Below are 27,341 nucleotides of genomic sequence, written 5' to 3'. Positions count from 1 at the left end.
GCAACTCGACGGTATTATAGTGGATTTCAAAGAAGCCAACGCTATATCTAACAATCATCATTGATGGTTATTAGCGGAATGTTCTTTTTAATTATTCGGCGACACACGTCTCACCCCAGAAGGCGAAGAACTCAATGTCGAGTCCCTCGGGGTCGCTCCAGTCCGAGCACGATGCCTTGAACTTGTCCATGAGGGCACGTCCTTCCTGAGGCTCGAAGGAGCAGATGCCGTTCTCGGGAGGCTTGTTGATGTGCAGGAACAGGTCCGAGATACCGCTCACGCCCCACTGATTGGTCACTGTCAGGCGAGCCACGAAGTCGCCGAAGCTCGGGTAGTACACTTTGAAGAAGTCGTCCGACAGCGCCATCTTTTGCTCCGTGGCGCCTGCATATGGAGGTCGTCAAAAGAAAAAATTGATTCGGACATGAAAGTGGTTACATAGAAGTATATAGGGGCAAGTGAAATGATAAGAATGAAATAAACTATTTCTTTCTCGCATTAGTTTCTTTTCTTTCTTCTGAAATTAACAGATGAACTTTACGCACAACCAGCATCCAGCACATGGCTCAGGCCGTTATAGAGCATTCACGAACCATTGCCAATGTTCTGATGGGGATTTTCATTCACATATTCTGCTAACATAATAGCAGAGTAAAGCTGAGCGAGTTCGTGCATGTTTTTATACAGGGAGAGAAAAACCGTGTAGTGAATAAAGACGCATACAAGAAAGTCGACGTAGACTTTATTGGATTCGTCTCCTTTCATAATTTTTCCTCGTGCGAACGGAGAGAATAGGTAGTCGTGCTGCTCACCGACAAGGTAGTCCCTGGCATCCTCCAGGTACACCTCCGTGAGATTGTCGCTGCCGAACACTTCCCAGTTGTAGATCATCTCCCCGTCGCAGTTTTCGATGCAGAGCCCGATGAGGCCCACACGTACAGGGTTGATCTTCTGGCCGATAGGGTCGTTGGGGTAGCACAGCTTCTCCGTCTGGCACCTGCGCAGCGTGGTTCACTTTGTCGTCTGTCTGCTGCTGCCGCAGGAAACGAGTGCACGAGCGGAATCTCTGAAGTGTCCTGAACTTCGTATTTCTGGATGAAAATACTTATGCAGGCTTCTGCGCTTATACGCTGTTCGCCCCAAGTATAAGACGTCGATTCCGGTGCTTGTGCCCCACGCGATACCTCCTGTGTGCGAGCATGCACGTGACATGTTAGCGTGCACAAGAAAGTGTTTGCTTTCTATTTGTTTTATTTCTTGAGTAGTCTATTTGGTGATATAGGGACAATTCGGCTCTAAAGAGGCCTAACTTCTGGTTTTCTTTCATGTAATAAAAAACAAAGCACAAATTATGGCTAAAAAATATCTAGCTGGCTATAAGATGTTATAGAACACGCACATGATTCAGCCTTTCAAGCTGAACTGAACAAAAGAGGCGTTTAAGCTTCATGTTTAAAGACTCGGTTTCGTCTACCTTTTCATACATTTTTAGAACCCGAGTCACGGTAAAGCAGAATCATGAACAGATTTTGTTTCACAGGTAGAATAGTCTGTCAGAGAGAAAGCGTGGTTTATGTGAGTAGTTCCTGTAATTTAACACACTGCTGAAACGCCAAGAAAACGTGCGAGCACTTTCGTGTAGTTCAAGACTTGTAGCACCCTCATTTCGACATGAAAAGGGGAAAATTAAGTCAAGGAACTTCCATAGTAACGCACCATGATGATGGCATAAAATAATTTTTATTACTTTTACTTAGATTTAAGTGCACGTTAAGGAACCCCAGGTGGTCGAAATTTCCGGAGTCCTCCACTATGACGCGCCTCATACTCAGAAAGTGGTTTTGCCACCTAAAACCCCATAATTTAAGAATTTTTATTTTAATCTTCTACGAATGTAAGAAAACTATTCGAAATGAAGCATGTGTTTAGGCGGGTTGAACCCTTTTTTGTCGTAATCAGTTGATAACTTGAACGTCACGTCAAAGACGTTCTCACCGCATTGGTCCTTTAACATGTCGGCTGTGTTAACGTCGTTGTATCAAATTAACTGCCTCGGGTGACCTCCTTCGATGTCGCAGATACACGGTCGGAATGCTGCCGGCGTCTGTGCCAGAATAACGGTATAATATAAACGGCGCGCGAGATGCCTACGAACGCAGTTCCTTAGCATGCTGGTCCTCCAACATGGCATTTCGAGATTTTTTCTATCCCTCGAATGTCAAACATAACTAAACCTGTGCAGATGCCAACAGGGCGGTTAGCGTGACATCAGGGACAGCCATCTATAAAACGGGAACTTACTGTATTCGGCTTTCAGCGACAGCGAAAGCAGGTGACCTTGCGAACCGAGAGCGAAGCAGGGCTAGAATCACGCAAGAACGCTTACTGAACACTGATGGAAGGTGGGACTTTCTCCATAAGCACAAGCTGTATGGCTCCCCAAGACGGTGGACGGTCTGGCTTCTCCAGCTTGGCCAGTATCTCGTAAGTGGCATTAGGCTTGTAGAACACTATGGTGCTCCACTCCAGGTCTCCGCCAGTGATGTTGATCCGGCCTGCGGAGAGGGCAAGTGGCGAATCTGAAATCTCACTTTCGCGCCTCGCAAGGACCGTATATACAGCAAAAGAAAGTATGGTTAAGCTGCGCTTAACCGCAGCTGAATCGCAGCCCAAACCTAACCGCAGCCTAACTAAGAGTAGCCACAGCGTAATCATGGCTTTAAGATACAGGGTAATAAATGGCACACCTGTGCGCACCGCCCTGCATAGCGGTGTTTAAGTGAAGACCAATCTTGAGTATTGCTTACATTAACATTTGTCCGGTTATATTGCTGGAATTTCGAAGTCATACGAACGGTTAAATTGCAGTGGAGCTGCTTAGTGCAGTTAGTGACTCGGCGCTGCTGGGTCAGTTTCATTGTTCTTTTCGCGAACCATTTTGGAATGAAAACATCTTATCCGTCGATGTGGTGACGGCCGATATTCCTGTGTTTTTTTCGGACAGTTAAAATGCACTGAATGCATAATATTAGCAAGTGCACACAGAGTGTAATAAAGTCCACCAGTGTATCCAGTTACTGTAGCGTACAGCGTAACTTTACAAAGAGGACGTGAGTGAGGAGACATGACACATGTGTCATGTTGTCTCCTTCGTGTTGCGATTGAAAATTTACGCTTTGCGCTACAGTTAACACGAACCAGTTAGCCCAGACGAAACCGTTGTTGATCTAGCCAGTTCAAGTGTATTTTCCGTAACATTTTAACGAGTCAATCAATCAATCAATCAATCAATCAATCAATCAATCAATCAATCAATCAATCAATCAATCAATCAATCAATCAATCAATCTTTGTACTGTCTGCTCGCCCGTTGACGGGGAACTAAAGCACTGAACTGTAATAGCAGCGTGTGTCTACATTTTCGTCGTCGTTGTTAATATCTGCATACAGATAATAATATAGGCTACATTAGAGCCTGCTATATCCTAATAGACAGCTAAGAGCTTGTAATTACCGATTTTACCATAAATATGCGCACACACACGCCACGAACATACAAACATACGATGTCTACTAAAAAGAAAGAAAAGAAAAAGCCCCAGAGAAACGACTCATACCCGCGTTAAGTAAAAGTTGTACAAGTTCATGTACACTGTGCAGTAAAACTGCTATACACATAACCCACCATTTTTCAAGAAGCCCTAACGATTTACATAGAGATAATAAAAATGTCTAGATAGATATTCAGGCGTAGGCAGTCGTCCTCACGGGCTTCAAACTGAGAATAAACGTGTTAGAAAAAATTGGACACCTCGCAGATAAGCATCGGTACCTGGGCCTGTGCCGAAGCAGCCGCCCCGGTCTTCCAGGTCCTCTGCCGCGAGGAAGCCGGCCACATCGAAGTCGTGACCCTTGGCCGTGATGTTGTCGAGGCTGCGTAGCCGGTGGTAGAGGGGCTCCGTCACGTTCTGCTCGTCGTCCGGCACGGTCCGGTTGATGACCTCGTTGGGAACCCGGCGGCAGAACCAGGTCACGCTGAAGTTCTGTGGCACAGGGTAGACGCAGGAAAGAAAAAAAAATTGGAGGACGCTTAAGCTTCGCCTTCAAGAGTGGAACGCGACAGCGTTCCCGGCCACCCGCCAAGGGGTGTAAGACAATGGGCTACAGCGCAGCGACTACGCGCCCCGCATCGGACGCGGTGAGCGTCGAGCAACGCAGCGTTCGGCGCGACAACGAAATGTGCGCCTGAGCAAGCAACGCACACCTGAGCCTTAGAAACAGCGCGTTCAATAGAGGCGCTTTTGTACCGCTTTGAAGCATCGAACTCGTGGCTCAGTGGTAATGTCTCCGTCTCCCACTCCGGAGACCCTGGTTCGATTCCCACCCAGCCCATCTTGGAAGTTGCTTTTTATTTATGAAGTGCCTGCCGTGATTTATCGCTCACGGCCAACGCCGCGGACGCCGACGCCGACACCGACACCGACGCCGACGACACCGGCTTTTCTGCGACACGAGCTCCTTAACGCTATCGCGTTAAAAAAAGAACCGGCACTTACGACTTACACAGGCACGAAAGAAGTATTTTATAATACATGGTATTGACAACGTGTTGTCACTCTCACATGGCTCCGGCTACGCGTTTTCACTTACACGTGCGTCTAACTGATGAGCACAAGTACAAGAAAGTCACATAAAAGCACACCTCAAACCTAATGTGAACTGATATAAATATGTGAGGCACACTTAATTTTAAATTCTAGTCGCATAAATATCTAAAACACACATATTGTCAAAAGTAAACGTGTTACGAACAGCGGGATCTGAGAAAGCTTGAATACCTCCGCAGCTTCAGCGGCAGCCGAGGCTTCGGCTTCGGCTTCGGCTTCGTTCGTAACATTATGCAACAGTGCTAAGGTCTAAAACAAGTAGAAGAGACAACAATACGGTTCACTGAATGCTTGATATCTTTTGCATTCACGCTGCCCCTGATTTTACTGGCATATGCAAAACATGTTTTTGTCTTACACTTTATTCCTTTTTTAAAAATTACTTCGGCCATGCTTCTGTTCTTGACCGACATGTTTGCTTTTGAAGATACGGCCATTTGCAACATGTTTAGACTGGACAGAGATGCCAAAGTGCAGTGCAAATTAATTATTGGTGTTTATTGGTATAATAATTGGAAGCGAAAGTTGATTAAACATGAAGCACGCCTGCAGTCTTAGTTCCTTTGTTTCATTTATTTTTTTATAGAGAAAGCGAAAAAAAGAAGGCGTATGTCATCATCAAAAAGAAATCCGCGTATTGAATAAATTGCATAAACAGGTCTGGAGTGCGGCGTGATCCCGGTGACCAGAACCGGTAACGCACTCCCTCACCAGAGCAGGATTGGCCACCCTGGTGCAGTACTTGGACACAGCCTCCTATATGAATACAACATCAAACCCCCGCCCTCAGTCCCCAGCAGCTGCGAAGCAATTGACCACAGCGGCGGTCAGACCTGTGACGCAGCAGAGGGTGCTAAGAATCTCTGGGGTCGGAGAAGCCGCCATTGGAATCTGAACCTGGCAACGTTTAACGCTAGAACGTTATCTAGTGAGGCGAGTGTAGCAGTGCTGTTGGAGGAATTAGCGGGCAGTAAATGGGATATAATAGGGCTCAGTGAAGTTAGGAGGGCGAAAGAAGCATATACAGTGCTAAAAAGTGGGCACGTCCTGTGCTACCGGGGCTTAGCGGAGAGATGAGAACAAGGAGTCCGATTCCTGATTAATAAGGATATAGCTGGTAACATACAGGAATTCTATAGCATTAACGAGAGGGTGGCAGGTCTTGTTGTGAAACTTAATAAGAGGTACAAATAGAAGGTCGTACAGGTCTACGCCCCTACATCCAGTCATGATGACCAGGAAGTCGAAAGGTTTTACGAAGACGTGGAATCGGCGATGGGTAAAGTCAAAACAAAATACACTATACTGATGGGCGACTTCAATGCCAGGGTAGGCAAGAAGCAGGCTGGAGACAAGTCAGTGGGGGAATACGGCATAGGCTCTAGGAATAGCAGGGGATTGTTATTAGTAGAGTTTGCAGAACAGAATAATACGCGGATAATGAATACCTTTTTCCGCAAACGGGATAGCCGAAAGTGGACGTGGAGGAGCCCGAATGGCGAGACTAGAAATGAAATAGACTTTATACTCTGCGCTAACCGTGGCATCATACAAGACGGGAACGTGCTCGGCAAGGTACGCTCCAGTAACCCTAGGATGATAAGAACTCGAATTAGCCTAGACTTGAGGAGGGAACGGCAGAAACTGGTACATAAGAAGCCGATCAATGAGTTAGCGGTAAGAGGGAAAATAAAGGAACTCAGGATCAATCTACAGAACAGGTATTCGGCTTTAACTCAGGAAGAGGACCTTAGTGTTGAAGATATCAACGACAATCTTATGGGCATCATTAAGGAGTGTGCAATAGAAGTCGGTGGTAACTCCGTTAGACAAGATACCAGTAAGCTATCGCAGGAGACGAAAGATCTGATCAAGAAACGCCAATGTATGAAAGCCTCTAACCCTACAGCTAGAATAGAACTGGCAGAACTTTCTAAGTTAATCAACAAGCGTAAGACAGCGGACATCAGGAACTATAATATGGATAGAATTGAACAGGCTCTCAGGAACGGAGGAAGCCTAAAAACAGTGAAGAAGAAACTAGGAATAGGCAAGAATCAGATGTGTGCGTTAAGAGACAAAGCCGGCAATATTGTTACTAATATGGATGAGATAGTTCAAGTGGCTGAGGAGTTCTATAGAGATTTATACAGTACCAGTGGCACCCACGACGATAGTGGAAGAGAGAATAGCCTAGAGGAATTCGAAATCCCACAGGTAACGCCAGAAGAAGTAAAGAAAGCCTTAGGAGCTATGCAAAGGGGGAAGGCAGCTGGGGAGGATCAGGTAACAGCAGATTTGTTGAAGGATGGTGGTCAGATTGTTCTAGAGAAACTGGCCACCCTGTATACGCAATGCCTCATAACCTCGAGCGTACCGGAATCTTGGAAGAACGCTAACATAATCCTAATCCATAAGAAAGGGGACGCCAAAGACTTGAAAAATTATAGACCGATCAGCTTACTGTCCGTTGCCAACAAAGTATTTACTAAGGTAATCGCAAATAGAATCAGGAACACCTTAGACTTCTGTCAACCAAAGGACCAGGCAGGATTCCGTAAAGGCTACTCAACAATAGACTATATTCACACTATCAACCAGGTGATAGAGAAATGTGCAGAATATAACCAACCCTTATATATAGCTTTCATTGATTACGAAAAAGCGTTTGATTCAGTAGAAACCTCAGCAGTCATTAATTAAGGCATTACGGAATCAGGGTATAGATTAGCCGTATGTAAAAATACTAAAATCTATAGCGGCTCCACAGCCACCGTAGTCCTCCATAAAGAAAGCAACAAAACCCCGATAAAGAAAGGCGTCAGACAGGGAGATACGATCTCTCCAATGCTATTCATAGCGTCTTTACAGGAGGTATTCAGAGACCTGGATTGGGAAGAATTGGGGATAAGAGTTAATGGAGAATACCTTAGTAACTTGCGATTCGCTGATGATATTGCCTTGCTTAGTAACTCAAGCGACCAATTGCAATGCATGCTCACTGACCTGGAGAGGCAAAGCAGAAGAGTGGGTCTAAAAATTAATCTGCAGAAAACTAAAGTAATACTTAACAGTCTAGGAAGAGAACAGCAGTTTACGATAGGTAGCGAGGCACTGGAAGTGGTAAGGGAATACATCTGCTTAAGAAAGGTAGTGACAGCGGATCCGGATCATGAGATTGAAATAATCAGAAGAATAGGAATGGGCTGGGGGTGCGTTTGGCAGGCATTCTCAGATCATGAACAGCAGGTTGCCATTATCCCTCAAGAGAAAAGTGTATGACCAGCTGTGTCTTACCAGTACTCACGTACGGGGAAGAAACCTAGAGGCTTACGAAAAGGGTTCTACTTAAACTGACGACGACGCAACGAGCTATGGAAAGAAGAATGATAAGTGTAACATTAAGGAATACGAAAAGAGCAGATTAGGTGAGGGAACAAACGCGAGTTAATGACATCTTAGTTGAAATCAAGAAAAAGAAATGGGGAGCATGGGCAGGACATGTAATGAGGAGGGACGATAACCGATGGTCATTAAGGGTTCCGGACTGGATTCCAAGGGAATGGAAGCGTAGCAGGGGGCGGCAGAAAGTTAGGTGGGTGGATGATATTAAGAAGTTTGGAGGGACAACATGGCCACAATTAGTTCATGACCGGCGTAGTTGGAGAAGTATGGGAGAGGCCTTTGCCCTGCAGTGGGCGTAACCAGGCTGATGATGATATAACCCAGTAATTCGGATCGTTTTCTGTGAGGGTTTATCTCCAGCTAGTAGAGGAAATAAACACACGGATTTTCATATATTGTAAATAGAAATCATTAGGACTCATTCCAGCCTCCCACCTACTCATCATTCGTCACCATGCAGTGACGAATGCCAGCACAATTGCTGCTCTACCTGCGTTCAGGCATGCACTAGAAACACCTTTGTGAGGGTGTATGATCCGGCGTGGTTGCTTAGTGGCTTTGATATTGCGCTGCTAAACAGTAGGTCGAGGGATCACATCTCGGTCAAGGCGGCGGCATTTCGAAGGGGGCGAAATGCTAGAACACTCGTGTACTTAGATACGTGCATGCTAAAGAACCCCAGGTGGCCAAAATAATCCGGATTCCCCCGCTACGGCGTGCCTCGTAATCAGATCGTGAGTTTGGTACGTAAAACCTGGTAATTTAATTTTTGACTGTTTATGGAACGCATTTGGATTACTTTAATTCTTGTACAAGATTTGCTTTTCCCTTTTTGGCCTCTCTGAATGTTGCGTTATCTCGAGGGAGAGGTCTTGATATGTTGTCCGGCAATTCTTTACTTGTCAATTACCTTCTTTACCTTGTCAATTACCTCGACAACTATGTGTCTGCTGTCAACATAAATAACTTGTAAAAAGAGAGGGAATAACGGCGTTTTGATGAGACAGCATGAGAGCTAGAGCATGAAAGATGCGAGCCACGCCTGGCGACCATAAGCGCGCGCGACATTCACATCATCAGCAGAATGGCTATACAGCCTAAAATTCCGTAGTGTGGCCTAAACTTGGCTATCAGAAAACCGCATTGCTCTCAGGCAACTGACAATGAACGCTTCAGTTTCCAGAAAAATTCTTATTTCCGCCACATGGTTCGCAAAATTTTGCAAAGTATAATTGGTTATAAAGTAATAGGCATAAAGCGCTAGAAAAGAGGAGGACGAAGTAGGAGAACACAACACCTTCTTCATTCTTTCTATTTTCAAGTGCTTTATGCCACTTACTATGTCCCACCAACAAGGCCGAAAGTCAATTCGGGCGATAGACGCCACCCGTTGTAAAACTACAATTGGGGTCTAACTACCCTTATATTTTCCTCTCCAGCCTTTTATTCATTTGGTGCTTCTATGCGAATTTTGCAAGTATATGTGTCTTTTGATATTGATCCGATGAAGAGGGATGACAGGAAATGGGGGATCACGAATGACAGAGGCTTCCATGTTTACCTTGTCAGAGGGATCGTCAGGGTTGATGGAATAGTTGCCTGGGTTGAGCGTGAGTGTTTGGGGGAAGCCCCTGGTTATCCTTGACTGAGCGCCGTTGGACATTTGAGGCAGCAGAGGCGAAGGCTTCATTTCTATGTAGGTCTCGGCGAAACGCTTGTGGAACATGGGTGGCTTGGCTCTCGGTGCTGAAAACATAAACGTTGGCGATCATCCACGTGCGACATTCTAAGGTACTGGTCATACGTTTCTCGCTAAAACTGTGCGAAATTCGAAGAATGTGGTGGACACGTGCTCTTTCGTGTTCTCTGGTTTCGATAACACTATACACTGTCTGAACGATATAGAGCATGCTAATTGCTAAAGAAAAGATATGGCAAGGGAAAGACGCTATAGTATAGCGGGATCCCATCAACGTACCGCTCATGTTGACGTTGTAGCGCAGCTTGTAGAGCCCGGCCTCCAGGAAGAATTCAGGAAGGAAGATCATCGACTTTGTGCGTGAGTCGAGCATGGTCAAGTCGATCTGCCGTATGGAGTCGCCAGTCTCGTTCAGGAGGAACGCCTCCCAGGCCCGCGTCACGTCGATGGAGATGTTGCACTCGACGGACGTGAAAGTATACAGCTCCACCGGGTGTAATCTGAGCAAATCCCCGTGATCAGCTTTGAAACACAACGCTGAAGTCTACGCTGGACTCTTAAAGTGACACTGAAGAGAAGCACCAAGTTTAGACTGATAAATGTGTTCTTTCAGAACTCCATTTTCGTTAACTTTATGATAATAGATTTATTAGTACAAGACAAAATAAAAGTGAAAGTTTCATTTCTTTATTTCACGCTGAAACGTCGGTGTGGCGTCACGCATTTCGAACAGTCTTCTTTCTATATTGACCATTATGACTTAGCAAAAATTCTATAAAGTTGCCAAGTTCAGTCCTTGGCTCTATTAGAGCGCAGTGTAGTCCATTTTTACCGATAAAGAATTACCTGAGCCTGAGCAGACGCCGTCCAAGTTCATGACGTCACTGCAAGTTGACGCGGGAACTTCGAAGCGGTGTCGCCACCCGTATTACGTAGTCGCGTCTTTTCCGGCTTACCGAGCCACTTCTCGCTGCAACAGGGGCTTTTTCGGTATTGTATAAACTTAGTTTACTAAACCGGATTGAATAATTTCTCCTTAGAGCTTCCTTAACACTCCCAAAAATCAGCGAATAGTAGACCATCGTTTATGAAAGGTCCTGTATTAGCCTAAGAATAGACGCAGTTATGGGAGGCTTTGTTGCACACACTAAAACAAAATAGATAAAATTGAAGAAGTACAGAACAACGTCGTCGGGTTCATTCATAACAACTCCCGATACAGGTCAATATCGCAGCGACTATACAAATATAAGTTACCATCATTAACTAACAGGAAGCGTATGAATCTACTGAAAGTTCTCTAAGAAAGCGACTTTGTCCGACAAGACGTTAGCAACACTGATGTTATTAAAAACAGTCATCGCAAGAAAACGTACCCCGAAATAAACCTAAACAACCCGTAGGAGAGTCAATAGCTTTACGATCGTTAAAAATTTCATAATCGTTGCTGCAGACGGCACTCGAAACAAAGCTCAGTATTCCCTTGCGCCGTAACTTGTATGCGGCGCCGTACCTGTAAAAAACGGTAGCGTTTGCAGGGTCCAGAACTTGGTTGCGTATCTTGATAACGGGTGGCTTGCACGGTTCGTTGTTCACCGTGAAGTTGAGCACACTTGTCTGCTCGCTGATGTCGTTGAAGGCCAGCAGGGTGAAGACGTAGTCGAACCCGCGCTCGTAGATGTTCTGCAGCCAGAGCGGGCTCTCGAGGTCTCCTTCGAATTGGAACTGCTCGGGCCGGTATCGCGTGAAGCACTGGGAGCGAGAGCCGTAGGCCCGCTTGGGCGACTCGTCACCGTAGTCCACCACGACGCACGTATCGGTGCCCCTCAGGTCGAAGGTCACCATGAAGTTGCGGATGTGCTCGTCCTGCAAGAGGGGCAGAGCCAAGGGTTGGCTGATAAGAATTAAGGGCTTGCGCTCGCCTCATCATGTGGTTGTCTTACTCAAGGTACGCCGTGGCCCCACATGTATTATGCCGGAATACAGCTTTGCCGAGTGTCGAATGACTGTATCGGATAGGCGGATGCTATATACCACATTTTCCGGACTTTAAGTTGTGGTTTCTGCTCACGATTTTATTGCTGCGTCTAACACAACGGTGCTACCTATAAGCGGGATTCTACGCGGGATTTGGCGAAGCAGCCAAATTTGTCAGCGACGCCTCGGATTCTGTCTCTGTGAAAATGGTAGCGGTTGGCTTAAAGAAAGCTTGGCTCTGTGCAAATACGCCTGAAACCGACGTCAGTGAAAGCGAGCTACGTGATGATGAGCCAGAGGACGGCGGAGATGTGCCAGTACCACCTGAAGTAAGTGAACTGTTAGGTAGCTTACCTAACAGTTCAGGTAGACCAGGAATTAGATAGCTTTCGTGGCCTGGACCAGCAAGAGTCATAATGAAGTCAGCTGTTTTTGTTATCAAAAGGTTCTGTTACAATGAAATGTCGATCACCTGCGTTCTTTAGAACCACCAGAAACTCTCGGGTACCGTCAATCGGGGTTTCCTCCAATATCGCGCACAGCATGTTGCTAGCAACCGGTGCCCTCGAGCAACCTCCGCTGCTAGCTTATTGCACATAGGCGGCTACGTATCAGAAAAAATGTATAATTTCTAGTTCATTGCAGGCAACACTGACTGTGCACAATGACGTGAGTTATGCAAAGGTGCGACACAGTATATACTATAATGAACCGGTGGGCCTGTCAGACACATGAATGAGGATAAAATTCAAGCAGCGCTAGACGACAAGACCAGAAAGAGGAGGAGACAAACACGGCGCTGTCTCCTCCTCCTGCCTCCTCCTCTTTCTGGTCCTGTCGTCCAGCGCTGTTTGAATTTTATTGTTACCATGGAACGCCAACTCGCCCAAACCGCTGCCCTTCTACACGAATGACGACGACGAAGACGACGACGACGATGATGATGATGACGACAGTGGCAACTATTCGTTATTTCTGATCACAAAATAAGCGTTAAAATCTCTGTTCTAGTTGTGCCAGATAGGTTTTCGCCATTACCACCTCCTGCGTCTGAAGTGCTGCCCTACCGCTGTCCAAAGTTTTAGTATAGAAACAGCTGGTCTCTCTATACGACCGCCTATTCATTCTTAATAAATATGCCGGACAGTGTCACTTGTAACACATGTGGCATAGAAGAAACTTTGAAACAACTCCTGAGTGACTGCCCTTAAGGGTCAGAGGCCCGCCCTTCGAATGCAGCTTCAGCGAAATTAGACGACTGGTCTTTTACGCAAGACAAGATCCTATGACAGTGGCCTCGCGCGCCTGCGATGTGAAGATGTGAAAAACCACAAAAGCGAGGCAGCGTTTCTTGCGATGCAACAGTCCAGACGACCGCTTGTAACAACCTGAACGATGAATGCCTCTACATAAGTGTATGCCGTGAACTTCTTTCCTTCTACTCATCTTTTAATCCTCCTTACCCAGTGCAGGGTAGCCGAACGGGCTCCACCCTGGTTAACAATCCTGCTTTAGACTTATAACTTTTCTTCCCCCCTCTTTCTCTCTCTATTTCTTCCACATTTTCGGAGTGGTATCACAATGTCCACATCTGCTGTTGCAATAAGTATCTATTGCCTGTGTCAGTTGTTTGTTGATTTGCTCCTATGAGATTTTCACTTCCCAAGATGCGCGGGATTGCGGATGCTGATAAATATGTGGTACCTTTAATAATTCAAGCATGAACCAACTAGCCGAAGCAAGAGTTTTACTTGTACCTTTTATATCTGCGCTGTACTTTAGCAGCAAACTCGGTGTCATTCATTTCTCGCGGACTTTCTTCTGTGCATGTCATTACGGATAATTTTTGCAGTAAACTGCTCTGAAGTAGGTAAAAAATGCATTGCGGTCTGTTTTACTTGGGGTATTATTGCAGAATGGTCCTTGCTGAGCCCTGCTCAGCAAAAGAGGACGACGCGTATACCGGCAGCCGCTGCCATCATCATCACCAGACAAGCTAGTCATGAAATTCCATGACTCCTGTTCTTTGTAGTTTCTGAGGTCATATTTTATAACCCAGACTCCTTTGTTAGGATACCTAATCCGTCTAGGCTTGTTTAACTATAGAAAAAACCTAAAAAAGGGCTAATGCTGAAGGAAAACGCGTCAAACTATAATACTATAATAATTAGTAATTATTAATGTAAATAATTATTAATAAAACTAAGATTCTCGGACCATGGCCCCATGCGTCGCAGGCTTACAAAGCGACGCGGCCACTGCTGCATTTCATGAAAGCGACTGGCCTCAGTGACCGATTATAGGCGTGAAGTTATGGACATCCGCATATACTCACACCAATAGTGCCTTATTCCCTCCCTCTCCTTTCTTTTCTATCCTTAAACCCCTTCCACTGTGTACGTGCGTCTGGTTGATCTCTCTACCTTTCCTTCCTTCCTTTTCATCCCCCCTCCTCCTCCTTATCCAATCTCCAAAGAAAGAAGGAAACACTTGGCTAGGAGTTAACAGTCTCAGCCACTAGAACGAATAACACGGTGGCCATAGTTGCCACCTTGGCTAAAGTCACTTTGCTTTAAGCAAAGACTAAGCAGCCGCAATTCAGCATGGTTAGTTTACACGTAGTGGAATTGGTCGTGAATTAATTCGCCTTGGTCACCACTATTACGAACTCTTTGTGGCCCACATCCAGTAAAGTATTCCCAGGTTGGGCGAAATGCAAGAACGCCCGTGCACCGTGCAATGGGTGCAAGTTTAGTAACTCCATGTGGTCAAAATTAATCCAGTAGTTACCCACTACGGCGTGCATCATAATCAGATCATGGTTCTGGCGCATAAAGCCCCAGAATGTTTCTTCTGCAACGAGGTGCCTAGGTGCGTTTGGGCGTGTTTGAACAGGCAGGCTTTGTTTTGTCGTTGGGCGTTAGCCCTTGTCATGCAATAAATTTTCAGTCGTTGTGTCTCGTCCCCAACGGTATCTCCTCCGGCTCAAGAACTTCCGCCCTCGAGTCACGTTATGCCTTTGAGACTCAGGTGTCTCTCGTAACACCACGATGAATACATTTTGAGAGCGTTTGCGTGCGTGTGTGAGTCAAAACAAGACCGAATATGCCTTACCTTGGGAGTAGTATCATTCATGTAGACATCCAGTCCTTCAATGGGTTCCATGCTACGGAAACTGACGACAAAGGGATCCGTTCTGTGTTGCACGTGGTTCCAGGCGTATACAAATACGTCGTGCTGGCCTGGCTGCGTGGAAAGAATTGAGAGAAATGCGAATTAACCGCACACATCACATAAGTGAAATAACCGAATATATATGTGGGTTAGGCTCCCACCTGTGGGAAGTTGTCTTTTCGCACACTTACATTTCATTTTAAAAGAGTTTAATGTTGGGCTAGCAGGTATTTTGACATGAGAAACATCTTGAAATACCGCGCAACGGGACGGCACAACAGAAAGCAAGACGAGCACAGGTGCCTGTGTTCGTCTTCCTTTCTGTTGCGCCGCCCGTTGCGTGGTATTTCATTCCATTTCACTGTTCCCTATTATTCCTACATTTAAATAAAAATGACGGTTATTTCACCTTTCTCTGGGTTCATTTGTTTGTTGGATTCACACGAGTGAGTGTTTGCACAATGTTACCTAAAAGCTAACCCAAATTTTTCTGAAGGCCTTCAGAAACCGCCGGCTTGAAGAGCTAGTTCAGCTTGAAGAGCTGAAGTATCATTCTTTAAGCGCTCCCTCTCTTTTGCTCGCAGTTCAGTGAACATGTAAACATCCTTTTTTTTTTTTTGCAGAGTACAAAGAGAGTTATTTCTCTGGACGTACGAGAAGCCTGCGGCGCTGGCACACATTATCGTGTACACTGTGAAATAAGTTACATCCTTAACAGTGAAAGAAGGGTGTAAATCTGTCTGTAACTCATATTCTTACACTCTTTTAGGGTATAAGGGTGTGAGTTATAGACAAATTCACACCCTTTGTCGCTTTTCAGTGTGTAATTTATTTTACAGTGTACGTTGTGCGCAACTCATTCAACGCAACAGTGCTCACCTCAGGAAAGTTGAGCGTATACTTCAGTGTCTTGCCCGTACCGTTGGCCAGAAGCTGTCCCTTGGCAGTCTCGATAATGAACATTTCCACAACGCCTGAAGGCAAAAGGATTGATAAAATGAAAGCCGCAAGCAAGGCGTGGTAAATGCGTTTTAATAAATCGAAATAAAAAAAATACCGAAGAAAATGCTGTAGTACGTGGTATACGATCAATATATTCCAATCGGACAACAATATTATTTCCCTGTATTTGCGCAGTAACTATGCCAAACAAAACAGCCACATTTAATCCTTTACGCTCTCTATTAGGCTGTTCAATATTGATAGCCATTTACATTGCAGAAGTAAAAACAAAAAAGCAACAGCTAATCTTTATTTTATCTGGAAACGCTACCCGTTGTCTTTAATGCAATGTATTTTGGGGAAAGTTAGTAAAAAAAGTTCAGCGCAGGAAACACACGAGCACAATAACAAGAAGTGCTTGTGTATCTATATATTTCTCGTTACCTCTGTCCGAAATGTTCTTGCGCGTCTTCATTTTCGTACGAGAGGGTGAAGTTGGGCTACTTGGTTGTGAACAATTGGTCCCCTGGTATCCTCTCATTCTCCTCGCTCTACGCTCTTGCGCGTCTTCATATTCGTACGAGAGTGTGAAGTTGGGCAACTTGGTTGAGAACAATTAAGCCCCTGTTATCCACTCATTCTCCTCGCTCTACGCTCGTTTACCTCGGAAAGCCGAGAAACTCAGGTACGACGTTGCTCGACTTCCTCTGCTCCCGTAGCAATTGTTCTTGCGCAGAATGTTCATTTTCCTCTTGTATTTTACCCGAACATTGCAGACTTACGCAGTCAGATAACATGCATAGAGCCTGAACGAAAAAAAAGAAAGAAAAAAACGCGCAGCCTTCTTTGCGAATGAAACGAAATACACGTTGCTTAGAGCCATCCAAAGATGCTAAGAACATCATTCTGTTCTGAAATGTAAAGAATAAAAACAAACATATCAGCACTTGCTATACGCCATGTGTGCATACTGAAAGTCAGTTGTTTGGAATTGCGCAAAGTGGAGGAGGAAGAATTATGGAAGGGAAAAACTGACGTCCAACCGAAGGTAGCAAAATGCTACAAGAAATCTGTTTGGGTTTTCTTTGTATCTTTGTGCGCTCATGTGAATCACAGTTTTTTTTTCTATAGGTAAATTTAAATGGTTTTCACTTTGCGGCGCGCATTCGTTTGGCTAGCTTTATCTTCCTCGTTTTCAATTAGGAGATATTGAGACAGCGTTAAATATTACGCAGTTCGCTGCCCGCTCACCGGTTCCCGTCTTGACCGTGAACACGACGGGTCGCGTGGTCGGGAAGATGTCGTTGGCCGACCCGAGCCCGACCCGGAGCGGTGCGTCGTCCGTCGGCTGGAACTGAACCTTGGCCAGCAGACCCGTGGTTCGAGTGGCCGTCTCCACCTGCCAGTCGTTCGAGCATTCGCAAATTGCCTTCCTGCCACTTGCGACGCCTTGTCGGTGGAAGATGAAACTTGCGACTGAACTTGCGTGTGAACGGCAAACTAGCGAACAGACACCAAAAAATGTTGACGGAACGAGCGTTGAACTTACAGCTTACTCTATTCTTGAATGATATTCCATGGAAAAAGCAGCGCCTGCGCAATACCTGCTGCGCATGCGCCAACACGTCGTGGCAGATGCTTTCCGTAGCGATCTCCGTCACGGAAGGCTTTCGTCTCGCATGGCAGCGGGCCTGCCTTTCTGGCGCTCCCGGCGCGATCGCTTTTGACCTTGCTGGCGGTGGCGGTGCACTGACATTCGTCGTACAAACAACCACCCTCATGGTTCTCATAAAAAGCTAATTAACCATTTTTAATTTGTGTTCGCAAATTTAGGTAGTATGTGCGCCTCGTCTTTCAACTCTTCTGCAAGAACGCCATGTTCACTACGCTCAAAGCCGTTTCTATATTAAAAAAAAAACTAAATATTCTAAAGAAAAGAAAGAAAAAGAAAAAAAAAAGACACTCTGAATATAGTCAAAGCGATGTGAAATGATTTTTTTGTCTGTCGACTCATCTGGGATCCTGATCGTCGGATTGCTTTGTCTTGAGAGAAATAAAACGTCGGTCTAAACTTTACACTATTTGTGCAACTATACACTCGTGAGACAGCTGGCAAGATTGTGACATCTGCAAAACGTTATGCAAGCATGACTGTTCCGGCTACTGACTCTCTCGCAGTAAAGTTTTACCCAGAGGCGGCATTTTGGGGTGGATGTATTTTGATACCGCCTTTGTGCGCATTACTGTCCTGTCAGTACTTTCACACTAAATTAGAGATATCCGTCGCCTACAGGAATGCCAAACAACTAGAGCAACTTTTCTTTTTCTTTTTTTTGTGGGTGGTGGCAAGCGCAATGTTTCGCCCGTAGGACATGGTTTCCCCATGTCCTACGGCACGGGGTGTTAGGGTTTCAACCTAACAATAACCGATGGCGCCGCAGTCCTTACTCACAATGCGTACTTCGGAATTATTTTGGACAACAAAAAGGGAGAGGGGGCAGATTAAGGGCGAATATTGCACACAGACGCGGTATTAAAAAGCATGTCCCGCGGAATGCGAAATTTCATTGCGAACGAGCCATAGGTTCAGCGGGAAGGATGGCGGGGAGAGGAGGGGAGGGGGAGGGGCAACATTCGCCATATCGTGCTAAGTTTAGTATTCTGTTCACAAACGCAGACCTCGCCACGTGTCTGTAACATAAAGCGGCGTACCCTGGTCGTGAGAACGTAGTGCGATATCAGGTTGGAGATGTTGACGGCAACGTTGTAGTGTCCCGGCCGATGGTACACGTGGCTGAACTTCTGTGACACTTTCTCGGCGGACTCGCTGGGCACTTTCCACTTGCTCTTCTGGCGGTCGCCAAACGCTATTCGCGCCACGGCATCTGTGGGGAGCTTCTCCGTTTTGGGGTAGGTCAATGTCAGGTAGATGGCCTCTGCGGAAAGTCACGCAAGGGCGAGTGTATTGACTCCACTTTCTGGTAAGAAGCCTGCACTGATCACCTTCCACACCACCGTAGAGTGCTTAAACAAATAAAGCGTGAAAGTCATTCTAGATCATCAAAACTTGTAGCTTGTTGACCTTCATATCTGGCTATGCAAAGTACATTTTAAAAAAAACTAGGCAATTTTAGTTGGAAAAAAGATAATTTAGATAGCACTGCGATAATTAATAATTGGCTTCCTCAACTACCCGCAACTGAAGACTCACAATAGGATATCAAGAATGCTAGCTATGGGGTTTGCACTAACTTTCTCGCGCAAAATGAAAAGGAGGAGTTATCGAAATGTGCGCAATCAAAAGTGATACGTTGGGATTTCTGGGGTTCGAAATGGAGTGCGCAATGATTCGAATAAATTGCTCCAAACGTCGTTAACAACGTGCCCTTATTTCGCACTGTTTTGTCAAACTATATGTCGCACTTCCGTGGAACCTTAGGAACACCACTCCATATTCGTGGATTAACAATAAAACTTCTTCTTCTTGGGCAAGTTGGTTAATGTGTATTGAAGCCATTGCAGCGCAAAGGAACACAGACAGTGAATAGGACAGGACACCACGGGTGCAATATAGAGCCCGTGCTGTCATGTCCTCTTCATTGTCCGTGTTCCTTAGCGCTGCAGTGGCTTCAATTTGGGGATTAAATTTAATTGTTCCATACCTGCTATCCTTGGTTGTCTCGTCTCTTGGGCGCACTCACCTGAAGGTTCGGTCTGCCATGCAGGAATTTCTTTAGGTTCAATGCGATTTTATCACTAATTTCTGACCTTAATATTTCTTTCGAAAAATTAGTTTGACCAGTCTTTTTGTTCTCATTTATTCGTCCATTTTCAAATTTTATTTCTTTTGATCTCAACGTCACTGCTTAATTTCACTTGCATTTCGTATATTCAAATTTATTATTTTGGGCTACCCGACCCTTGGCCGACCAAAGAGAGTGTGCACGTGTCATTGCCCACGTACGGCTCTACATCTAAAGGCCAGATTGTCGCGCTTACCTGGTAGGATGACCGGTGAGTTCGTGTAAAGCTCCCAGGCCTCGGTGACGGGCCTCTGGACGGAGACACTCCGGCGGGCGATGAAGTTCCCGTGCAGGTTGGACGAATTCACCTGCACCACGTACGTGCCGGGCTCCTTGAATATGTGCTTCTTCAGGAAACGCTGTCCCGCTAGGACGCCTGCAAGGACGACGGGGAATGTTCCAAGGAATTCAAAGACCTGGTAACTCTTCAGCTTCCCATTTTAACAGAATCAGAGGTCGAGGTGGGTAATTTCAGCTTTATTTTTAGAGACAATTTTTAACTAGCAGCAGATTCAGACCCATAACGTTGAATTGCCTAACATAAGCGAAAGCGAAGGCCCCATAATGTAGCATTTTCAGTCATTATTCGTAATTTTCTTTCGTTGAGGTCTGTTCTTGCCTTGTAGATAAAACTGCTATACAGGTGCAAGTAGTTGCTGTTTACTTCTATGAAAGGTTTTATTTGCTGGCATGAATACATTTGTCTTTTCAGCGTGAACAACGATTTGTACTTAGTGCGGCGTTCTCCTTTTGGTAAGAATGCGTAAGAACTTTTAAGTGCTTGTAAGCAGGCTACGAAAGGTGGCGGAAATTTCGCAGTTAATTTAAGTGCGCTGGCACTGTTTAAAAACGTGCATCTACATGTCCATTTTGCGCGCTTAACATACCGCAGTAGGATTGCGAATGTTGCAAGGATAGGAGCCCGCACGTTTGAATCCAACATTGCGAGCACAGGAGAAGTTGTGGTAAAGCAGAAAGTTTTCAGAGGTGCAAGCCTATAATTTTGGTAAAAACTGAAGCGAGAGATCTGATTTGGAAGCTTCAAGACAGCTTGTAATAGGAACAAGTTAAAGGAACCATATTTTACTATGTTATAACTAAAGCGCAACGCCCAAGGACACGTGCGATGGCAGCGTGGTGCCCCGTTCTGCCACTCGTATTGTGGGTTTGCGCATTCGTTGAGATCGTTTTGCGGTTTGTGATGATTAACCTCCGAATCACTCATGCTTTGCCGGTTTCAAACCAAAATCTCTTTGTTTACGAGCCTGTTTCGTTGCTATTCCCTCCGAATGCAAAGGAAACAGAGACCGTCTGTGTGTGTGTGTGTATATATTGTACTTAAGAAGAACGAGTAGTAGGCACTGCTTAGAGAAAGACGACGACAACGTGTGGTTGGAAGCCGTGTGCCTGTGTTGCCGAAGCTCTGTGTTTTCTCGCTGCGGTGCTCTGCTATCTAAGCGCTTTAGCAATCGAACTATAACGCCTCTTGACATTTGGTGGACGTGCTCGGCCCTTCCCAAGCCTGGAACTCCGCAGCCGGACGCTCCCTACCGTTTCTGTCATGCCTCAGGACGCCGCGCAGCCCGATCCTCCCCTGGCATCGCCTGTCGTCTGCTCCGGTGCTCTACGCCAACGAGATCCTCCGGTCTTCAGCGGCAACGACGACCATGACGTGGATGATTGGCTCTCGTCATATGATCGCGTGAGTGCGCATAACAAGTGGGATGACAAAGCTAAACTGACTAACGTCATCTTCTATCTTTCTGGAGTCGCTAATCTCTGGTTCCGGAATCACGAATCCAACCTTTCCACTTGGACAGCATTTACCCATTCTTTCAAAGAAGTCTTCGGTCGCCCTGCTGTGCGCAAGCTTCGCGCAGAACAACGCTTGCGTAGTCGCGCTCAGCAAAAGGGTGAAAACTTCACAAGCTACATTGAGGACGTAGTTGAACTTTGCCGGCGCATTAATCCCGCCATGCCCGACTCTGAAAAGATCAAGAATGTCATGAAGGGCATAGAGGATGACGCCTTCCAAATGCTCCTGGCGAAGAAGCCTCAAACATACACGAACAGGAACACGAACACGAATATACACGAACAAGTCAGCGACGCACTACCTCTCGCTAATCAACCACCCTCAGCGCCGGTTCCGCTCACGTACGCTGCCGTCGTCGCCAGGCCAAGACCACCGCCTGAAGTTGCGCACTACACCCCCACAAGCGGCTTCTACACCTCGTCTTTCTCTAAGCAGTGCCTACTGCTCGTTCTTCTATATATATATATATATATATATATATATATATATATATATATATATATATATATATATATATATAGCTTGGGTGATGCTACACGGTATACAAGGTAAACAGAACAAGTATATACTTTCAGCGGTGTCAAGCGGGGCACCGATTTTCATCAGGGTTTACAGGAAAATGGTAGTGTTCGGCACTGATAGTGAAGACAGCAGACCGGGTGCCCGGTCGTTCTCAGGCACATCAAACCCATCATCACTGTCACAACCGTTCGTTTCGGTTTGATGTATCTGAGACCGAGCGGGCACCCGGTCTGCTGTCTTCACTATCAGTGCGGAACTGCTATTTTCTTGTAAACCCTGATGAAGATCGGTCCACCGGTCGAAACTGTTTGAAAGTAAATACTTGTTCTGTTTACCTTGTAGCATTGCTCAAGTTCTTTAAGTGTGAAAGGTAGCCAGAAGAATTGCTCTTTACCATATATATATCGCTAATCTTGTTCCACGAAGCGCAAGAGCTTTCTCTTGCGCTTACGGCACAGAGTAAAACTATTGTTAACTCACATCCTGCAGAACTTTTCTGGAGATCCAGAACTGATAATTCTTGTGATAAAAACAGATTGCCTTTGAAGCGCATCGCCAAATAGAATCTGAATATGTGTAACTTTAGGTGAAGTCAAGCGAAGTGCTGTTTTTTTATTCTCAGACGTGTGAAATAAATAAATAAATAAATAAATAAATAAATAAATAAATAAATAAATAAATAAATAAATAAAAAGCAGAGGGAAGGCACTCAACACTATTATTTTCTTTAGGTCCTCAAGAGCTTCATGTTTCATAAACAGCTCATTTTCCAGGACAACTTTTATTTAGCCCACCATAGCAATTCACAATAAATCTAGATTTTAAAGTATGTTTTTATTTATCCGAGCGCAGTTCTATACGTTCTGACTTTCACCATTTTGCCTTTACAGCGTCTGTCTGCGAACAATCAGTTCAGTTCAGTTTATTTTCCTTAAAGACCCCCGATTGCAGGGGTATTACATAAGGGGTGGGTACAAGATTCGAATTAACACTAGTTCAAGTAAAGTTCAAGTTCAAGCACGCATATATATACACATACATAGTATACATAATCAAGTATATTCACACATGTATTTACACTTATCAAAGCCTATATATGTAGACCAACATACACGTATGTAAATACAAACCACACATATAAGGAAAAGTGAACTCGGGAGTGAACTTACTTTTAACAACTTCCTTAGTGGTGTGACCGTCACCGAAATTCCACACCATTGTAACGTCACTCCCACCGAACATGCGGGCAGTAATCTCGACTTCGGTCCCCGTCGGCACTTGATTCCTGGACACCTCCAGCCGGAAGCTGGTCAGTTTCTCTTGGCTACTCACGTCCGCCATCTTGCGTACAGTAGTGTCGTGGTGCCTGTTTTGTAGACCTGCAAACAAGAAAGAAAAACATAATCACGTAGAGCCGGCTTATACCTCCAGCTTTGCGCGCCTTTCTGCCAACTTCCGGTTTCGTGAAGCCTGTTTCCTCAAAAGGATTACCGTTGTGACTCATTTTCACCATTCCCACCGATCATGATGAGCTGTCTTCGCTCTTTTCAAGCAGCATATAGCTAGTTTCTGTTAATAAATTTGAGGCTTCCTGAAAGAGCAGCGCAGCCATCTCAGCTTTAGCTCGTCCCCATCATATTTTTTTCCTTTCCCACTTACCGCGGCGTGGAGTATAGCAGGTCAGAGACGTAGTTTCCTACTAAAGCCACTAGAGGGAACTCTGGCGCAGGGATCGTGTGCATGGGCTTGCTGCGGTAAAGCTGGGAAACGATGGAGCATGTTTTATTAGAATCTGAAGATATCTGCCCAGCGGCCGATTTAAGAATCACTGGCCTCTTTGAACCCTTTGGGTTCAGCAATAGCAGGGGGAAAGTAAACATGTCCGCAATAGAGATTAGTAAGAGGCGATTGAAAGATTGGTAGAAGAAAAGTAGAGAAAAGACAAACAAAGGAGGCGTACAAAACATAGTTTACTACAGGGGTTCAGAAACTTTGGTCATGAGAATTCATCGTGGTTTTTTTTTCTTATATTTTTTAAACATAGGTACGACATTAGGCAATGAAATAACAAGAGCTTGGTGGCGCAACCCACCACTCCGTTCCAAAGGGGACGCTCATAAGAACCATTCATCCATCCATCGTTCTGCTACAACGAGAATGACGGTTGTTGTACATGCATCTGCACGGCCATTGTGCTTTCGGGTTCAGATGTCCTTGCGCAGTTATTTATTACGCTTAGTCTTTTTAAATTTACAAGCAGTCGTGGTTTTTAGAGCACTGTAATGGAGGGGGGGGGCAATAATTATTCGCACACATGCACTATCGCTGCCAGTTGTTGCGTTTATAACGAAATATACTTGCTGACGATGGTAAGCTTGCAAAGTGTAAAATCCGTGTGAAGTGAAAAGAACAAGGTTAGGCTAATTTATGCACAACTAACCACCGTTCCCACGCTATTTGTGCTGCTAGGCTCGCAGCCAGCGCCAGAGTTCCCACTGCAGTAGACTCCCACTAATTAGACCTCAATTAATTCTACTTTTCGCTTAATTCGAACGCACTGGAAAGCCCCGCCGAAGGACCATACATTACTACGGAAGGAAAATTCCTTCAGTTCGAATTTGAAGCCGCTCCGGTTAATTCGACGCCCACCGGCGCGCTCGCGCGAACCGCTGCTACTAAAAGTTTGAAAACAGAAGGAATGCGATTGACAGTGCTACATGCTTTCCTAGTTGTGAAGGTTTTTATGACGCTCCTTCCACCCGCGAAATCAATCGCTCCCGCTTGTGTCGCATGTCTTGTAGAGCTAAAGGAGTTTTTAGTCAGTGCATGTCAGTGCATGCTCTCCACCCGCCGTGTTTGCTCAGTGGCTATGGTGTTCGGCTGCTGAGCACGAGGTCGCGGGATCGAATCCCGGCCACGGCGGCCGCATTTCGATGGGGGCGAAATGCGAAAACACCCGTGTGCTTAGATTTAGGTGCACGTTAAAGAACCCTAGGTGGTCAAAATTTCCGGAGTCCTCTACTACGGCGTGCCTCATAATCAGAAAGTGGTTTTGGCACGTAAAACCCCAAAAGATTATTATTAGTGCATGCTCTCCGCCTCATACTGGTTGAGTCATGCTTCAAGAGTAAGAAGCAAAAATACATTACGTGACTATACTCCAAGCAATAAAAAGTAGTTGAATTTATTCATTGTGCCACCGCTTCTTCATTCGGCCGTACGGATCATTCTATGAAATCTTGCGGTCCCGCAACGGTCGAATTAGGCAGAGTCGATTGTAGTTATTTTTGCAGGAAATTCGATAGCCAGAGACAGATTCCTCCGGCAAACCTCTATGTCTTTCTTTTCATGAACATTTATTCTGTTTCTCTTTTGTATTTGCCATGCTGCGGCACCAAGAGACAAGAAGGGCATGATTTTATAAAGTCAGCGCTTTTTTTCATGGAATATCGTCAGCTATAGTGGCCGCATCATTCATGTATCTGGCAGTTTTAGCGTTAACAGGACAGTACTGCGCTTCGTATATAGTTCGCAACACTACGAAGCCTAGAGAGACTTATCTCATTGCTCGTACTTGCGTCACAATAAAAAGTATTTCACACGTAGAAGATATTTGGCATGCTTCACGTAATTCGACGTAACATTAAGTCTGATAATTTTATGTGGCAAACTATGCTCGATTATTACATGGAAAGCATCGCAGAATTGAACCTGTTTGCCAGCGAATAAACAGACTAACATGTTTCTACGGACAGCAGCCACATCGTTTCGCCTGCTCTTTAGACTAAAATATAATACGTCACATATGGTGGAAACAGGAAGGTGCACAAATAATACGTGACCCGGCATAACCTTAAGTTCACAAGTTGTATAGTCGTAATACGTGAAGTAGAATCCGTAAAGAAAGCGCAGATGGAGTGAGACTTCTATGACCGTAATAATTTACCTACGTTATAATCTAATTCTCCTGATTTACATAAAAGTTTGGACAGGTCACTTAAAAGGTTACGCTATAAAATATGAAATCTCCAAGTTTTCAGTTGATTAACCATGAAAAATAGTGCGGCACAAACAAAATGGACAATTCCAGCAAGCGGAGCGTACAGGAAAGAAACACACAATTCCATGACTTGTCGCGGTCGTTGCAAGTTCATGAGAACATCTATTGAGCAAGGGGTATCTCTAAAAAAAAAAGCGGGTCACTCACTGATTCTGAACTCGTATGCGCCGGGCTCTACGTAGAGGTAGTCGTAGGTGAGGTTCACAGAAGAGGTGAGCAGGGCGCCGACCAAGTAGCGCCGTCCCATCTCCAGCAGGTCGTCGGTGCGGACGGCCTGACCTTTGAGCTGGTTGCGTTTGACCAAATCCGAGGGTTCGCCGCTGCGAGTGGCCCGGTACGCCAACCGGCCGCCCGAAGTTGTGAAGCCCAGGATGTCTCCTGTCAGTTGTCGGCGGCAGACATCACGTTAACGACAAGCTTGTATCAGGGCGAGAACGGCGGCTATGCTCACGCTGTCTGTAGCTACTTGAATTTGTACTAACGCGTCATTTTCTTGATTAAATTAAAATAAAGACATTATTGCTGGTGAAAGTGGTGCCAAACCGTCGTTAGGAAGAATATTAATTTGCTGAAGCTTAGTTGAGGAAAGAGATACCGTCGTCCAAAGAGAATCACCACAGGAATAACGCCTCTGTACACTGCTTGTCAAAAGTATACGGACTACGTCACTTGCGAACGCGAAGCTGGCTACAGGCAATTTGAGAGAGAAACTGTGGCATATATCGTGAATTACAACATCCTGGAGAATGAAAATAACTCTCGTTCTCACCTCCCCCAGGTATGGAGTGTCATAAGTGCTAGAAGAATCGTGGTTGTGTTTGTTAAATTTTCTCTGTGTGTTATGTGCTACTCCCTTATGTAATGCGTATGCGCTTGAGGGTAATAAAATGAAATGAAATTAAACTCATGTAGCCGAATAACATAGGCGGAAAGCAGCTCGAATACTTTTGACAATGGCTTTACGCTTGGTGCTAAGTGTTGTGTACTAAGAGTACAAGACTACATTGTTTAGTATGAGGTTGCATGAAGCAATCAATGATAAGCGTGACAATAATTTCAAATCTACAAGTCTCTACAGCCACATTCAAGCGTTTGGAACATTTACTTCGCTGGGTCTGAAAACAACAACAGAATTATGACAAACCGGAGACTATGGGCACGGGGCTGGAGAGGCGGTGCACGAAGTATCCCTTGTTGACCATGATGGAGATGGTTTCGACCATCTTGTAGATGGAGTACACCTCATTCTTGGGACACTGGTCGCTGCGCAGGCAGT

General features: G+C 45.3%; 1 protein-coding gene across 1 annotated transcript in view; it reads right to left on the bottom strand.

The window, feature by feature from the left end:
- Positions 1 to 27,341, bottom strand: part of LOC142589576 (uncharacterized) — an 85,958-nt gene that overhangs the window by 47,547 nt on the left and 11,070 nt on the right. Inside the window, exons 6-20 of the mRNA XM_075701049.1 lie at positions 27,210 to 27,341; positions 26,213 to 26,443; positions 23,175 to 23,384; positions 19,864 to 20,043; positions 18,577 to 18,800; positions 17,116 to 17,263; positions 15,802 to 15,896; positions 14,863 to 14,994; positions 11,285 to 11,637; positions 10,051 to 10,271; positions 9,634 to 9,818; positions 3,833 to 4,043; positions 2,387 to 2,555; positions 813 to 997; positions 115 to 384 (exon numbers count right to left, since the gene is read on the bottom strand). The exon at positions 27,210 to 27,341 is cut by the window's right edge and continues 88 nt beyond it. Coding sequence (XP_075557164.1) covers positions 115 to 384; positions 813 to 997; positions 2,387 to 2,555; positions 3,833 to 4,043; positions 9,634 to 9,818; positions 10,051 to 10,271; positions 11,285 to 11,637; positions 14,863 to 14,994; positions 15,802 to 15,896; positions 17,116 to 17,263; positions 18,577 to 18,800; positions 19,864 to 20,043; positions 23,175 to 23,384; positions 26,213 to 26,443; positions 27,210 to 27,341 — 2,946 coding nt within the window. The remainder of the gene's footprint in view (positions 1 to 114; positions 385 to 812; positions 998 to 2,386; positions 2,556 to 3,832; positions 4,044 to 9,633; positions 9,819 to 10,050; positions 10,272 to 11,284; positions 11,638 to 14,862; positions 14,995 to 15,801; positions 15,897 to 17,115; positions 17,264 to 18,576; positions 18,801 to 19,863; positions 20,044 to 23,174; positions 23,385 to 26,212; positions 26,444 to 27,209) is intronic.

Source organism: Dermacentor variabilis, chromosome 8 (assembly GCF_050947875.1).
Source record: "Dermacentor variabilis isolate Ectoservices chromosome 8, ASM5094787v1, whole genome shotgun sequence".
NCBI classification, from domain to species: domain Eukaryota; kingdom Metazoa; phylum Arthropoda; class Arachnida; order Ixodida; family Ixodidae; genus Dermacentor; species Dermacentor variabilis.
This window is presented reverse-complemented; position numbering and strand designations above follow the sequence as displayed.